Here is a 17,618-nt window from a genome sequence, read left to right as displayed (position 1 = left end):
TCATAATTATGTTTATGTTCCATGCTATAACTGCTGTGGTTCCCGAGCCCGTATATCCATAAAGGCTCTGGGGAGAACCCATATGCACGTGTGGAATAATAAACGATAAAATGTATTCCTAGTCATGCCTCTAAGACTAGCTCAAGTGTTGCATGATGATTATGTTTTCCCAATCATGGGCATGTCTATGCCAAGCAACTTTGAGGGCACAATGTCAGGAAGGACATTTGTGTTGAATCGACCCGAATTGATGTTATGCTATGAGATACATTCGTCACAAGTTTATTGGTACATAACACAGAGATGGTTAACGTTTGCATGATTCCTTAGACCATGAGAGTATCGAGTTTCTTCATGCTTGCTTCATGAACTTTGGGGTTTGTTAAACGTCATCCGTAAATGGGTGGCTATTACGGCGGCTTACGGGTTCATGGAAAAGTGTGTCAAGTAACTTGATAGCTCAAGATTGGGATTTGCTCCTCCGACGATGGAGAGATATCTCTGGGCCCTCTCGGTGTTACGGTATCCATCATCGTCTGGCCAGACACTTTGTGATTTGATCACGGGGATGCCGGAACACGATAACGAGAAAAGAGAACAATACCGGTAACGAGGTAACTAGCATAGTGGACAAGTTGTTGATCCACGGGAATGCCAACATGTCTCACCTCGGGTATTTGTAACATATCGCGAAGCAACAGGAATAGCACACGGCAACTGGAGGTTCACTCGAATATTTATTCGTGTGGGTATAGGGGTCAATATGGGTGTCCACGGCTCCGATGTTGATCATTGATCGGAAGGGGTTCCGGGTCATGTCTATACTTCACCGAACCTATAGGGTCACACGCTTAAGGGTCATCTATCTGCTGAATACTAGACAGGGAGTCTGAGAGAAAATCACCGAAAAAGTTTCGGACACCGAAAAGTTTCGGACAGCGGAATCGTACCGCAGAGAGAGGTCATCGGATAAGTTTCGATGATACCGAAAAGTTGTTTCGGGATACACCATTAAGTCAAATTGGTTTCGGCACATGCCTGATAATTCTTGGAGGATGCCAGAATCATTCTGGAAGCTTTTTGGAATTTTCTGAGATAAAAACCGGAAATGTTCCGGAGCTGCCGGAGCCACTTCAGATGCGTTTCGCAGATGAAAATCACTAAAACCGGAATTGTTTCGGAACGCGTTGAAAATCATTTTAGTGGGTACTGGAAATGTTCTTAGCCCACATAAATATTTTCAGTTCGATCAGACGCTGAAAAATGTCGTCGTGAATAGTGAAAATCAGCTTTATGGTTACTTTATGGAAAGCCACCTTTTGGGGCTTTGCTCCAAAAGATCTTGGGGATGACATGGATGGATAGGAGCCATTTTTTGGGCCCCTCATGGGGGTGTGGCCGGCCACATGGGGTATCCCCCCTTGGGGACCCTCTTGTTCCTTGGTTTCACTCCTAGGTCCTTGTGGAAGGACTTCATTCATGTGCATTTTGGGTTTTTTGTGAAACTACCCTACCCCCTTGGGATTTCCTATAAATAGAGGTGGAGGGGCAGCCCTCCACACTCATCCCTTGCTCTCATACACATGCCATGCATTATCTGGCTTCTTCTCTCCCTCCCACGAAAAGAGTTTCGTAGAGCCGTAAGGCTGTCTGGGTTCCGGCAGGAACTAGTTCTGGACGGCGAAGCCCTGCCGGATAGATGACACCGTATGTGTGCAACTCTGTAGAGAGATCGTAGTTTCGGTCTTAGTTCGTGAGTGCCTCCCGAAGGGCTGTCCGTGTGACCGTCTGAGTTTCGAAGGTCCTCCCGAAGGGCTGTCCGAGTGACAGTTCGAGTTTCGAAGGTCCTCCCGAAGGGCTGTCCGCGACACCGTCCGGGGGGCTGTTCGACCGTCTCCCGGAGGGCTGTCTGAGGAGCAGATGAGGGTATACATCCTTGCGGTTGGGAGGTTGTAAATCCTAGCTGCGGGGATCTGCACCGCCGATCGTCATCGACTCTACTTCCCATTGCGCTACGAGTCGGTAACGAAAAAGATCAAACCATGTATGCAGTCTCCATAGTGGTCCTGGGCTAGTGCGTAGGTCGGAAAATTTTTGTTTTCTGTCGCGTTCCCCTACAAGAACTCCAAATCCGGGTCAGTAAGAGGTATCTTTTCTTCACATACTTGCTCTGCATAATAAAAGCCTTACCCGCCGTGATTTTCCTGGCCTCCTGGATCTCCTCGAGGGCGCCCTGGGCTTCGTCCCGGGCATCTTGTGCGCTTTGGCGTCCTGGAACTCTTGCTGGACCTCACCGACCCTAGCTTCATGCTTTTTACGAGCGACCTCCTCCGCGACCACCCTCTCCTCGGCTTCGGCCAGTGCCTTCTTAAGGGCCTCCACCTCGGTCGCCTCTCCTACAAATGAAAGAGCACCCTGGTCAAAACACAAAATATTCATCCTTTTCTGCTATGCAGAAGCGTACTACACACCTTGCTTTAGTTCAAGCTGTCTCTTAGCTTGGCCGAGCTCTTCCTCGGCCCGCTCTAGCCTCTGCTTCTGTCCGAAGACTTCTGCAGAATGCGCAGTCGCGGCCAGCACAAATGCCTGCTTATTCATAAAGTCATGGTTAGTCTCCTCATAAAGTTATTTGGATCCTTTCTCCGGCTATTCTTCCCGAACACCGGACAGAGTCTCAGGGGCTACTGTCTATACCGTGATGTCCTTCTTAAATTATGTTGTTTACCTCAAAACCTGTTAGAAGGCTCATGCAGGCTTCGGCTAGCCCGCTCTTCGTGGACCGAATCTTCTCAATCACCGCACCCATGAGGGTACGATGTTCCTGAACAATGGAAGCGCCTCGCAGCACTTCCAATAAAGCATCCGGTGCCTCTGGTTGGAAAGAGGTCACCGGCGGAATGGGCACACCTCCTTATTTTGAAGGAGGCCACGGGCCGGATTCCGGAGCCGTATAGGTCTCCGAAATCGTGTTCGGCTGGGGGACAAAATGAATACGGCCCCCATCGCCAGTCTCCGTGGGGGCTTGCTCCCCCATGTGTCCGGCGGCCGAAGTTTCGCCCTCTGGCACCGCCTTGATGGCATCCCGCATCTCCCCCTGGCCTGGGATCCTTCGGGATAACACCTCGGTGTCGTCCATGGCCTTAGGAGAGGACGCCGACGGAAGGGACTCGCTATCCATCACCTTCGGGTCCAACGAATTCCCCGTTGACGAGGACCGCGCGAGGTCAGAACGAGCCGGACTGCAAGTGCACAATTCAACCTGTTAAAACGGCAAAGCAAAGAGGCGGACATATGAATGCGTCAGGATCTTTGAGTACATACGATTCGGCCAGGGTCTTATCTCGGGGATGCTGCTCCGGGCTGCTATCGACGTCCCACGCGGAGTTATCCGCGAAGGAGGCCTTCCCCTTCTTAGATTGCTCTCCTCCTCCCCTTCGTCCTCGGCAGCGGAGGAGTGACTCTCGGTGTCTTCGGATGTCGCATCCGAAGTGCCCTTGCGACGGAGACCACTTCTGGTCTCCCTGGCCTTTTTCTTGGCCTTCTTCTCCGGCGCCTGATAAGGCGCCGGAACCAGCATCTTTTTCAGTCATGGGATCGCTAGGTCCTCGGGCAGCGGAGCCGGACACTGGATCCGCTTTGCCTTCTTCGTCCAACCCTCGAAAATCAAAAGGGGAAGTTTAGATATCTTCCTCGAATATACAGGGGAAGAATATGCTTTGTAATATGAAGAACTTACCGGACTGGCTGGGTGAGCCAGGTCATGGCCGCGGTCCTCGGTCGTCACCAGCCACGTTTGGTTTCCCTTGAATAGCACCTTCCAAATATCTTCGTGTGTAGTGCCGAAGAACCGTTGCAAGGTCTGGAGCCTGGCCGCGTCGAATTCCCACAAATGGCAGGTTTGGTGCTGGCAGGGAAGGATCCGGCGAACAAGCATCACCTGGATCACGGTGACTAGCTTGATGTTCTTTTCCAACATACTGTTGATACGTGCCTGCAGTGGTGTCAGCTCATCTGTGGAAGCCTAGTCCAGCCCCTTCTCTAGCCAGGAGGTGAGCTGCATTGGGGCCCGGGACCTAAATTCGGGGACTACAACCCAGGTGGATTCGCGGGGTTCTGTGACATAGAACCACAGCTGTTGCCACCCCTTCACGGTATCTATGAAAGTACCTTTGGGCCATGGGACGTTGGGCATCTTGCTCACCATGGCACCTCCACACTCTGCGTGTTGGCCGTCCACCACCTTCGGCTTCACATTGAAGACTTTGAGCCATAGGCCGAAGTGGGGTGGGATGCGGAGAAAAGCCTCGCACACGACAATGAATGCTGATATGTTGAGGAAGGAATTGGGGGCCAGATCGTGGAAATCCACACCGTAGTAGAACATGAGTCCGTGAACAAATGGGTGAAGGGGGAATCCCAAGCTACAGATGAAGTGAGGGATGAAAACCACCCTCTCATGAGGCTCCGGGGTAGGGACGGTCTGCCCCGGGGCTGGAAGCCGGTGAGCGATTTCCGGGGTTAAGTACTCGGCCTCCCGGAGCTCGGTGATGTCCTTCTCCTTGACGGATGAAACTATCCACTTGCCTTGCGCTCCGGATCCGGACATGGCTGAAGTGCCCTTTTGGGAGGAAAGGATGGAAGATTGGGCGCTGGAGCTCGAGGATGGATGGGCAGAGAAGAAGAAGGCGTGGGTGAAAAGGGAAATCTTTATCCCTTTATAAAGGCTGTGAATGTCAAGCGCCTTCCCACTCGCCTTAAAACTCGCCTATTCCCAAGGGGCGCACAGACGGCATGGTTGGGTTACCCACACCCGTATTGACGAGAATCCCGTAATAAGGGGACACGATCCTTGCTTTGACAAGACGTGCCGATAAAACCGCATCTTGAAACTCGGAGCGGGAGGCTAAAAAACGGTTCGAAATAATGACCGGACCAGGACGTGATGTCACGTTACGAAAAGTTGTCAGCAGATTGGACTCGTGAAATATTATACTCTCTGCAGTTGTGTGTGGTACTTGTTTTGCAGGGCCGGACACGTTCGTTGGGTCCGAAGACTAGGTTGGAGTGTTTGGAGAAGGAACCCGCCTTGCAATGCCGAAGACAATCTGCGCGCCGGACACCTCTTCATTGAAGCCTGGTTCAGGGGCTACTGAAGGAGTCCTGGAATAAGGGGTCCTCGGGTGTCCTGACTATAATACGTGGGCCGGACTAATGGGCTGTGAAGATACAAGATCAAAGACTCTCTCCCGTGTCTGGATAGGACTCTCCTTGGCGTGGAAGGCAAGCTTGGTGTTCGGATATGTAGATTCCTTTCTCTGTAACCGACATGATGTAACCCTAGTCCCCTCCGGTGTCCATATAAACCGGAGGGTTTAGTCCTTAGAGATCAATCATAATCATACAGGCTATACTTCTAGGGTTTTAGCCATTACGATCTCGTGGTAGATCAACTTTTGTAATACTCATATTCATCAAGATCAATCAAGCAGGAAGTAGGGTATTACCTCCATAGAGAGGGCCTGAACCTGGGTAAACATCGTGTCCCCCGTCTCCTGTTACCATCGATCCTAGACGCACAGTTTGGGACCCCCTACCCGAGATCCGCCGGTTTTGACACCGACAGTCACGGAGGTGGACGACGACATTTTTGAGCCAAAAGAACCCGCGGAAGCGCGCGCATGCTACGGTAATCAAATAGGATGCATCGTATGGACAACCGCCGCCATCAACGATGGGAATCTAAAGAAGACTGCACCAGGTATGCTTGTTCCCGGGCCGGGATGACAAGAAATATACTGATCCAGATAAAGACCCGGCAATGAAGAAGATAAACAAACACGCCATGACCAAGTTTAGCAACGCGTTGGCCGCCTGGAAAGCAGGGGTGAAACATCGGATTATCAAACAAAAAGGAACCCTACTCCGAGATTGTAAAGGATAATCCGACAATCACGGCGGAGCAGTTTGAAATATTTAAGAAGGCTTGCGATGCCGCAGCTGCCAAAGAATAGTCGAAGTACATGAAGGGGCTTCAACAAAGGAACCTGGGGTGCCACCACCTCGGAAGCCGTGGTTACGGTGGGAAGAGGTCCATAAGGGCCAAGGAGGACGCAGAACGCGAAAGTCTGGGCATCCTAGACCCCTTGGCGGGGTTCACCGTCCCGCAGGAGCGTGACGTCCTCAGGGCCCGGCACCATTGGGACCCAGTCAAGAAGGTTTTCGAGACGGACCCGATCACGACGGAGTTCTTGAGACTGCTGGTAATTTTAGTTTCTGATCAATTCGACTGCACGTTTAGCATATTTGTAAACGATCCATGTTCCTTTTGCAGAGAGAGCAGCACAGGATTGCGGACGAAAGCGACTCGCCGTCTGAGGCGTTGGCTAGGCCCAAGTGGGACACCCCATTCAACCGGGCGTTGAACATATTAAAACGACTCCCGGTGGACACTCGGCCATCGTATGGACGCGTGCACGGTGTCGGAGACGGTGCCACGTGGAAGAAGTACTACTGTGAGACCCCGGAGGAGAGAAAGGCAAGACGGAGGTTAACAGAAGAAAACATCGACAAGAAGGTTGACATTGCGGTTGAGAAGAAATCAGCTGAGACAGTCGCAACAGTGGTAGCTGCCGCAAAACAGGCGATTGCAGATTTGTCTGGTGGCTTGGTTCCGGCCGTTGTCAGTTGGAGCAGGCAAAATCCAAATAAAAATGCAGCGGACTTTCCCCTTGCCGACTTCTTCGGGAGCAGCTCGACTAGCGTTGCACCAGCACCAGCACCGGCTCCCGCACCTGCTCATAGCAGCCCATCCCCCGTCTCGGACGTGCTCGACGGTGCTTCATCTTTGGCTGAGCTCAACGCCATCACGGTACCTGTCACACCGGCCCTCTTCAATAAATGTATAATCTCCCGTTTCCGTTGCCTTTGGGATGTCTCACGTCGCATACATGTCTTTGCAGGGCGACGTAACCCCGTGCACCATATTGTATTCCATCAGTGACCAGAAGGTGGACGTGGGGAAGGCGACGATAATGAAGCCGAAGGAACAATTGTTCCACAGCCGGCCGACCCCCCCCCCCAACGCCTTCAAGGTTTCCGTGGCCAGTGTCAAACCAGGCCACGAGAATTTGGCTCCTCCGGTACTAGGGGAGGATGACGATGAGACCTCGCGGCGGTTTGGCAATTGCAAGGGGTGAGTCCTGTTGTGGCCAAAGAGTCTGCTTCGTCTGGAGGCGGCCGGGAGCACACCCACGAGCACGCAGCCTCAGCAAGGTATGAACATCAACACCCCACCTACCCAATTAGCGTCGGCTGTCGTATTGGGTGATAGCGGACGGGGTGAGGAAGAGGCTCCATTAGTCGCCGATGAAGTCGCCATAGATGAGGATGAGGATGTCGATGACACTCAATAGTATCTCAATATTGGCGCCTATGATGACGGAGGATTGATGGCTCAGCAGTATGAGTACGCAGGGTTTGAGCATCATGAGTCGGTGCCTGAATTGCCGCCTCCGGAGGCTGAACGTATTATAGACGACCTTCCACCAAAGAAGTATAGGAAGAGAGCCAGGAAAGGCAACAAAGCTTCTTCTATGATCCAGCCTCCTTAGAGCCTCAGGTTCAAGACCGTATATCTATCCCTGGTGCGGCAAACTAGCATATCCCCGGTAAACCAATCCTACCTAAGGTAGCGGTAGAGGCCACACACGGCGATCTAAGGAGACTTCATGACGATGCGCTGTGGAGAGAGAAAAGCCTCATTGCCTCGGAAAATCCAGGATACCCACTCTACATGGTTAACGTGCCGCGGCAAAGGTCGTACAGCCACACATTCCCCGCAGAGAAGTTCTTCCCTTGATTCGATTACATCTTCGACATGTTTCACTTGAAGAAGCTAGATTTTACGTTTGTCCGCCTTTATGCCTTGTACATGAACTACGTCATCGGGATTGAGCACATACCTTATATCTGTGTCGCTGACCCGTACTTCATGCACGAGGGCTTCTTGGCAGTCTGCGCAAAGCACCGTGAATACGCGAGGGACTACATCGTCGATTTAATGATCGACAATAAGGACAAGGAGACGATTCTCGTGCCTTATCATCCCTTGTAAGTCATCCGCGCGGATATTCTTCCTTCGATTTCAATCATTCATTTGCACGATGGAGGCTAATTAATTTGAGGTGTACTTATTTTGCGCAGCGGTGGGCGCGCCGTCCTCATCATCCTTTACCTCGATACTCCCATGCTCTTTACTTGGACTCATCGAAGAACATGAACAAAAAGGATTACACCCACATCAATTCTGTTCTCGATAGTGCTATCTATTACTACGGCTTGAAGGAGGTCCTCGAAAAAACAGGGATGTTCTACGAGGAAGGGTAAATGTCGCGGGAAGACGTCCGAACACGCGTAGGCGCTCAGCGTCTCGACTTGAAGCCTTTCACTTCACTCGGGGACTATCTCCCTGACTTGGAAGGATGACACAACATATTGGAGTGATTAATGATATATGAGAATGTGTCCGTTTAGTCCATACTTTCTCTATGACGAAACTTTGAGTTATGCAAGACGAAACTTTATTTGTGATGTAATTAAACCGTCCTCCTCAACTAGCAAAGATCACTCTAGTTAGGGCATTTTGGGTACGATGAAGTTTGTTATTTATGCTTATGATAGGTTGCTTCTATTTTTGCCAGGTCTGTCTCTTTCTGTTGCTCAACTATATATGTTGCATATCATCGACTCATGTGACAATGCAGGTGCATAGATCATCGATGACGAAGAAGTGCTACGCCAGGAGTATAGGACGAGTGGCCGGAGTGTCAGGCCCAGGTGTACCGGTTTCCGGTTTCCGAGCGACAGCCAGTAGTTAGTTTATAGGTTCACGCTAGTGCGAGAGAGGGATACAAACCGACGCCTCAAGAAGTACTACATTATGTATGATGAGACATGTCATGTAACTTGTATAGCTATATCGTGATTATGATGTTACGACATGATTTGTATTTGATGATATGATGAGACTATTATGTGTATGATATGATAAGCATATTGCATGTTTTTGATATGATTGGAATACCGTATAAAACCTATAAAAAACATCGCAAATACGCGGCAAAAAATATATGAGAAAATATAGTAGTAGCGCTCTTTAGCGTTGGACAGTAAAACGCTACTGCTAAAGCATTTAGCAGTAGCGCTGGTATGGGACGCGCTACTACTAAATAGTTATAGCAGCAGCGCGTGTCAACACGCGCTACTGCTAAACGTTAGCTGTAACACCTTATCAGTAGCGCGGGTACCCGCGCTACTAATACGCCAAATACCCGCGCTACTGCTAGGCTTTTCCTAGTAGTGATGGGTCGTTAAGTATACGAGCATGGAGACGAATTGTCTCATTAATCAAGGCTGTCCTTGGTTTGTCCCCATGCTCCATTGGCTTCAGCCACAGTCACACAGATTGGTACTATGGCAAACATGTGTGGACGGGATGGATAGTGCATCCATCAAGAATGGTAGCTGACCCATCATACGCATCAATCAGCTCATTGTTGTGTGAAGATCTAGGGAGCATGCATGTAGATCAACAACACGGCACGCGCGCTTACGACAGCTAACTAACACTACACGGCGGACGTAGTTTTGAGGTAGTTTGATATTGGATCATTCGAGAAATGTGAGTTTTATTTACTTTGAAAAAGACTAAGATAGCTCTCACAAGATATCTATCACAGACGAGTTTATGCAGACAACTATGTGTGATGCACCATACTAACGCAAACTTTTGTGTAGATTTCGTTGTGTGGGACGCTATTCACATCTCACACGATTTGTCTCGTACAATTGTTTGTGATAGCTCCCTCGATCGCACACGAGCACTTTTGCTCCACTGGGTGACTGAAGGAGCTATCGCCGACGATTTATCTGGATCGTGGGGGTTTAAAACCCCCTATCCCCACGTTAGCAAGGCGACGGTTTAAAAGTGTGTCACCCGATGTAAAAATTGTTTGCATAGGACTCTTCTGCACTAGTGCATGCTCTTATTCTATCTATGTGCGATGTGCGGTCTTAATAGACATGATCTTTAGTAGTGCACAGTGGTGCAGTTCTTTTTTCTGGTAGATGTTGTTTCTGTTTTTCTCCAGGGTTTGTGTGAACATTAATAGGCTCCTTGTCTTGATCTCCTAGGCAAGATCATTTTGTTGTTCATAGATCAAACTAATCTAAGAGAAGGTTAAATTCTTGATTCCACAACCCTGCCTCCTCATTAGGTCCAACAACAACTGGAATCGGCCAGAGTGTGGATAGCTAAATTTGTTGCCTTTTGGAGGCCTTAAAATATACTCCCTCTGTAAACTAATATAAGAGCGTTTATATTCTAAACGCTCTTATATTAGTTTACAGAGGGAGTATGATGTGTTGAGAAAACAAGGTTGAGTAGGCCAGGGGTCCTACGACAATATATGCTGTGTTGAGTAACTATCTCTTTGCACTTCATCATCAACCCACCATGGAAGATCGTAAGCTTCTAGAAATTTAAATCAAAATGGGTAAGAAGATAGTAAGCTTCCGGCGACCGAGGCGAGATCCGCCTCACATATTGAAGCATGTCTAGCAGTACGTCAAATGTCAGCTGAAGAACATATTTGCCAAGTGGCTCGGCATCAATACGCTAGAATGGAGGCCCCGCCCATCACACTGAATAGGAGTAGTCGCAACTGGGGGTGTTGAGAGACATGGTGTGTTCAACTTCATGACCATTGTGTCATGTTCAACTTCTAGAAGTCACGCGCGCGTAAGTAGGACAGCAAATCATGGGCCGGCAAGCATACCAACATGGAGAAAAATTGTCGCTTTCATCAAGCGGGCCGTGCTTACTTTGTCCCCATGCTAACATCGGCCTCAGGCACAGATCACTGATGAAAGCATGTGTGGACGGCATCAGATCACTGATGTGTGTAGATCAAGGCAGCATGCACATGCACATCCACATGCATGTAGTACATCAACAACACGGCGCGCGCGCCTATGCCACCGAACTACTAACACGGACATGGTCGTTGTATTCCAGATCGAGAGGGAGCATGTCAACAACACCGCACGCGCGCCTGCGCCAGCTAACAAATATAAGGCCGTCCGTCGGCTTCATCAGGCAAAGCTTAGCCATAGCAATCGTGTGTTGACTGCACGGATGGGTGCCTGCATGGGTGGGACGGTGTAGCGGTCGGAAGAGACGAGGCGTACGCCGGGTTGGCTCATTACATTGTGGCGATTCCCTTCAGGATGAAATACCTTGAAATACGGTTTGTAAAAAAAGACAAATTCATGGCCTGTGAGGATGAATAGTATCATGTGTTAAAAAGTTGTTTGTCGAATGTTTTTTATCAGGAACTCGCCTAATAGGACATTCCTGATAAAAGCACTCGGCAAAAATTCAGCACTGCGCAAATCTGTCGTTTCCTTAGTGTTATTTAAACTCGGGATTTTTTTTTCGTTCCTTCCTTTTCTTTATTTTTATTTCATTCAATTTTTTAGTTTCTTTAATTCATCAAATGAAGCTTATTAGTTTCATGTCAAACTCTAACTTTTTCGGGCGTTCATGTGTATTTATGTCGTTTAATGCATTCTAGAGATTTAGTGAATATAATAAAATCTAAACTACAGGTGCATGAAAAATGGGCCAAATTGGGTTGAACAATCCTATTTGTGTAAATTAGTCTATGTTTAGGCCTTATCCAGTAAAAGAAAAGGAATTCCAAATATTTGAGTGTCAAGGCTCAACCCAAAACATGAAGGTTATTGATTTTTTCAATTCCAAAAGTACAAACGAAGTGTGGAAAACAGTAAACCATGAATGATGTCGTTATATGGCCTTATCCAGTAAAGGTTGTGGTAAAAATGTGAGAAGGTTTTGCAAAAATTTTAACATAAGCTACTTAGAAAGCAGATAATATTGTAGGAAGAATCAAGAGGGAATGGGTCAAGTTTGAAGACGAAACGACATATTTTTTTCTCTGTTTGTCTTGAAATTTTTGCTGCACTTAACATACATCATTACATGTTCCACGTAAACATTCGGCATTTTTCGGGTTTGTTTGTTTGCTATATTGAAGTCATTTAGTGACATTTTTCTAGCAATTTTTTGAATATAGTTAAAAATTTAATTGCAAGTGCTTGCAAAATTGGCAAAAATAGGCTCGAAATCATATTTGTATTATTAAGTCTATATAACTATGTTTTGTTCTTATCAAGGAAACGGAAAGGAATTCCAAACTTAGTGTGCCAAGACTCGACCCCAAATGTAAAGGGTGAAGTGCAATGTAGATTCCCAAACTATTTTAGAAGTGTCAACTAGGTCATCGAACTATTCAAAGTGCAAAAGGTGTGTCATCCAGATTCAAAATCAGCTCAACACAAAAGTAACCCAAGGCCTATATTTTACCTAGTACGACACACTTACTCTACATAGAGAACATAAATGATAATTTTCATGGTTTGACAACCACCCTTGAAGTAGTTTAAGGACCTACTGTGCACCTCACTCTTCACAAGTATACACTGGAGGAGCAGTTCTACTGTTTGCATGTGAACCATAATTCCCAGTACTCCGGCTAGCAAGCTTGATATGGCATTGTTGGCAAGCGGCAAACCACTTGCATTCACCGGTCTCCGCTATATAATAAGCACTAGAGCGGCGGCTGTATTAGATATTTAGGTACAGGACTACGTGAGAGACGGGAGAGCACTGCTGGCTAGCTTCTGTAGCTTCACGTGGTAAGTGTCGAACACCATGGCAGCGGTGCCGCACGTCGTGGTGATCACCTTCCCTTTTGCCTCCCACGCGGTGAAGCTGTTCCGCCTGGCGCGCGCCCTGGCCGCGGCGGCGCCGGCCGCCACCTTCTCCTTCCTCTCCACCGCCGGCTCCATCGCGCAGCTGCAGGAGAAGAACCAGGATGCCCTCGAGGCGAACCTACGCTTCGTGGAGGTGCCGGACGGGTTATTGCCACCGAGCTCCGGTGGCGACGGGCCGGCGCCGCCGCAGAACCATATGGCCCGTCTCGGGCTCTTCTTGGTGGCCGCTGAGGCTGGCGGGGTGAAGGTTGCGCTGGAGACGGCTCGCGCCGCCGCGGGCGGCGCCAGGGTCAGCTGCGTCGTCGGGGATGCGTTCGTCTGGATGGCCGCTGAGGCCGCCGCTGCGGTGGGCGCACCATGGGTCCCGGTCTGGACCGGCGGTCCGAGCGCGCTCCTTGCGCACCTCTGCGGTGACGCGCTGCGTGACGACATCGGCGACAAAGGTACGCACGAACACCATTGATCGTGATGCATTCATTCATGCAGGAAGGTTCTTACGTGAGATCAGGGTATTGGTTACCGCTCGAAATTTCGAGATTTACCACAATTTCCGCGTATTTCCATGCCCCTCGGTAAATGGGCATTTCGAGCAAAAAAAATCAGCATTTTTTAATATTTTGAATTTAAACTCTCAATGTACAGTAAAGCACGGTATCATCTCAATTATGTCAACATAGTTAGTTCTGGCGTGGTGGTAACAACCTATTTACATGTTCAAAAGGTAGTTGGGTTGAGTTCCCCTTCTTGCATTTTTCTTGAACTAATGTAAGTTCATTCAAGTGCTATCTATATCTATTAAAAATGGATTATACATTTTGTTCAATATTTCCTCGAAATTTTGTGGTAACCGTAGTAACCACGTTTACCAGCCCTCATGGATAAAAATGCCCCATTCGATAACCAAAATAGTGCCTGAGGCTAATGCTTGAAAAATGAATGAATGCAGTGGCGAGCCGGGCGGATGAGCTGCTGACGTCGCACCCGGGCCTCGAAAGCTACCGCGTCCGGGACCTCCCCGACGGCTGCGTGTTCGGCGAGATGCACCTGCCAATCGTCGCCCTCTTCCGTCGCGTCGCCGAGCAGCTGCACGTTCCCCGCGCCGCCACCGCCGTGGCCTTGAACACCTTCCCGGGCCTCCTCCCCGACGACGTCACCGCCGCTCTCGCCGCGGAGCTCCCAGAGGTCCTCCCCATCGGCCCCTTCCATCTTCTCCCAGTGCCCGGCGACGACGACAACGCCGCCGCGGCCGACCCGCACGGATGCCTCGCCTGGCTCGACGGCCACCCCGCCCGCGCCGTCGCGTACGCCAGCTTCGGCACGGTCGTCACCGCCGTGGTAGGAGGGCAGGAGGAGCTGCGCGAGCTAGCGGCCGGGCTGGAAGCGTCCGGCGCGCCGTTCCTTTGGTCGCTGCCCAAGGAGTACTGGCCGCTGCTCCCGCCGGGGTTCCTGGACCTCGAGCGCGGCAAGGTGGTATCGTGGGCGCCGCAGGCAGCCGTGTTGCGGCATGCATCGGTGGGCGGCTTCGTGACGCACGCCGGGTGGGCGTCGGTGCTGGAGGGCGTGGCCGGCGGTGTGCCCATGGCGTGCCGTCCCTTCTTCAGCGACCAGAGGATGAACGCGCGGATGGTGGAGCACGTCTGGGGTTTCGGCACCGTCTTCGAGCAGCCCATGACGCGCGCGACCGTCGCGGAGGCCGTATCGTCGCTGCTCGCCGGCGACCAAGGCACCCAGATGCAGGAGATGCGGGGCATGGCGGCCACCGCGTTCGCGCCCGACGGCGGCAGCAGGAAGAACCTTGATAAGCTCCTCAAGATAGTCTGTCCACCACATGAGCACAGCCGTGGTGATCATGTCGACAAGACAGCAGAGGTGACGGGATGCGCACCGACGACACATGGTCTGCTTGGTGCTAGCAGCCTAGCGCACACCGTGGCTGACTGAATTAATCAGTGCTCCCTTCATCTCACAATATAATTTTTTTTTTGCAAGTTAGCTCTGTGGATCAATGAGCTTATCGTATCAGTGTCATCATACTCCCCAAAATTAGTGTTTGTATGGCTTATTATATGCCAAAGAACAATCTGCGGAAAAGGGAATGGAAAGGTAGCAAGATTTGTCATTTATGTGGGCAGCTGGATGAAATTTGCACTTTTTTGAACACAGCACAGACGCAAGCGCTCATACATACGCGCATATACTTACCCCTATGAATGCACACACGCACACCCTACCTCTATGAGCACCTCCGATAGACTGAGCCGGCATATCATCTTGAGATTTACGAAGTCACAGTAGGCGCCTCGTCGTCGACGGGAACGTCTCCTCCCACTGAAAGCGCATCGCCGGAAATTCTGAAATAAATCTAGGAATAATGCGAGCACCAGGACTTGAACCCTGATGGGCTGGGGATACCACTGTCCCTCTAACCATCCAACAAGCTAGTCTTGGGCTTTCCGTTTGTATGTAAAATTCTGGATCGTGTGTAGTAATTTTATAATGCATTTCTATATTTGTATTTGATAGTATTATTACATTTTTTTTCGGAAAAAACTTTCAATCCATTCATCTTCAATCATGATAATAGAACGAACACTAGAAATAATAAAAATTACATCCAGATCCGTAAACCACCTAGCGACGACTACAAGCACCAAGCCGAAGGTGCGCCGCTGTCATCGCCCCTCCCTCACTGGAGCCGGGCAAACCTTGTTGTAGTAGACAGTCGGGAAGTCGTCGTGCTAAGGCCCCATAGAACCAACGCACCAGTATAGCACCCGCCGCCGATGAAGTGTGTAGATCGGAAGGATCCAACCTGAAGACACAGGAACATAGGCGAACGACGAACAGATCCGAGCAAATCCACCAAAGACAGATCTGTTGGAGAGACACCTCCACATGTCCACCGACGATGCTAGACGCTTCACCGGAACGGGGGCTAGGCGGGGAGACCTTTATTCCATCTTCAAGGAGTCGCCGCCGTCTCACCTTTCTGAGTAGAACACAAACCCTAACAAAACTCGAAACTAGATATAAAAACGGAGCCCTCCCACGGCAAGGACCGAGATCCACTCCATCTCCATGGCCTATGGCCACCGGAGACGGGGCGGACCGGCGACAGCGCCGGCGGGAGGCAAGAGAAGCCCTAGCTTTTTGGGTCACGCTACGTGAGGTCTGTTTGTGCTGTTCGCATGTGCTGCGCAGCCTTATAGACTCCATATAAGATAGTATAATTACATCGGTACCGTATATGATAGAGAATTGATCCAGGGATATCATGGACTAATAATAAGCACAGAAACTCAAACCTTAACGGGTTTGGTCATATGTAGACCCTTCTTTACATAGCCTCGAATAACACATTTCCAACACTACTTTGTTCCCCTAGCAAGACTCACTTTGAATCATCTTCATGGAGGCGCAGTGCAACCTGTTCCTGCCGGCGGTGGGATCTTGCTCCATTTCTTGGTGTTTTTGTGAGTTGTTTTTAGGGTTTGTGTTCTACTCAGGAAGACGACGCGGTGGCGGCTCCCTGAAGATGGAATAAGATTCTTCCTGCATGGTTCCTGTTTCGATGATGCGTCTAGCGTCATCGGAGAATGTGTGGAGATGTGTCTCGATCGAATCTTTGGTGGATCCGCTAGGATCTGGTCTTTCTTCGTGCATCTATATGTTGGATCCTTCCGATTTATACTTCTCTTCATCAGTGACGGCTGCTGTTCTGGTCCTGTGGGGCCTTAGCACGACGACTTCATGACTGTCTATTACAACAAGTTTGGTCTGGTTGCTGAGTCTGGCTCATTTCCGAGTAGCTAAAGCATTGCATATATATACGCACCAATGCCATTATGAAGCGTACTTCATATACTCCAAGGACAATTTGGAAGTCTATATGTCGCTTCCGACCACCACCACGCACCCATCCCATTCAAGCACGCACCCATCCGTGCAGGTGCTGGCCACACATGGTTGCTATAGCTAGGCGTTGCCGGATGAAGCCGACGGAGGTCGTGAGGGCAAATCTGAGACGGCCTTCAATTGTTTGTTAGCTGGGGTACGCGGCGCGCGTGCAGCGTTGTTGACATGCTCCCTCCATCTCAAAACGGCCTTCATCATCTTATCCCTAAGAAACAACGGCCTTATATTCGTTAGCTGGCGTACGCGCGCGTGGTGTGTTGTTGATAGCGTGTGTCTTGTTCAAAAGAAGAAGAAAAAGCGTTGATGCGTGTGCCAGGACAGCTACCATTCCATTGATGCACGCATGCACTGCCAAAATCTGTGCGACTGTGCCCTGAATCTGATGGAGCGTGGGGACAAACCAAGGACTATGTCACAATTCGTCTCCATGTTCGGATGCTTAACTACCGGCGCATAACTTAGTTGTCCTACACCTTCAAAACAAAAATACTACAGTTGTCCTACGCGCGCGTGACTTCCAGAAGATACCGCGAAGAGTCGGATCTGCATTCAGAAAATGAAGCGTATGTCGGCATGTGGTTACACGCCAAACAGTTTTATTCATTTTTTTTTATTCATGACCGATTTTCTTTGAGTTTTCGGTTCAACTATTTTTTCTCTAAAATTTCAGTTGATTGATTTCTTTCCAAACTACCACCAACGGTACTAAGAAATAACGGCATTCCTAAAACTCGGTCGATTGCACCATCTAGCCGTGCACTTCATTGCAAAATAAGTACGCCGATGTCACTTGACTTAGACTTTGTTAAGTCTCAGTCGACTGAGTTCTAGACACATCCATGAAATAA

The 17,618-nt window shown here is 49.6% G+C and overlaps 1 protein-coding gene across 1 annotated transcript; it reads left to right on the top strand.

The window, feature by feature from the left end:
- Positions 1–12,705: 12,705 nt before the first annotated feature.
- LOC123162466 (anthocyanidin 3-O-glucosyltransferase) lies at positions 12,706–14,966 on the top strand. The gene is made up of 2 exons (XM_044580249.1): positions 12,706–13,298; positions 13,802–14,966. The coding sequence occupies exons 1-2, from the start codon at positions 12,794–12,796 to the stop codon at positions 14,794–14,796; spliced, it is 1,500 nt and encodes a 499-aa protein (XP_044436184.1). The 5' UTR covers positions 12,706–12,793; the 3' UTR covers positions 14,797–14,966.
- The last annotated feature ends 2,652 nt before the right edge of the window (positions 14,967–17,618 follow it).

The sequence above is a fragment of the Triticum aestivum genome, chromosome 1D (genome assembly GCF_018294505.1).
Source record: "Triticum aestivum cultivar Chinese Spring chromosome 1D, IWGSC CS RefSeq v2.1, whole genome shotgun sequence".
NCBI lineage: Eukaryota > Viridiplantae > Streptophyta > Magnoliopsida > Poales > Poaceae > Triticum > Triticum aestivum.
Note: the sequence above shows the minus strand (reverse complement) of the source record. Positions and strands in the feature narration are given on the sequence as shown.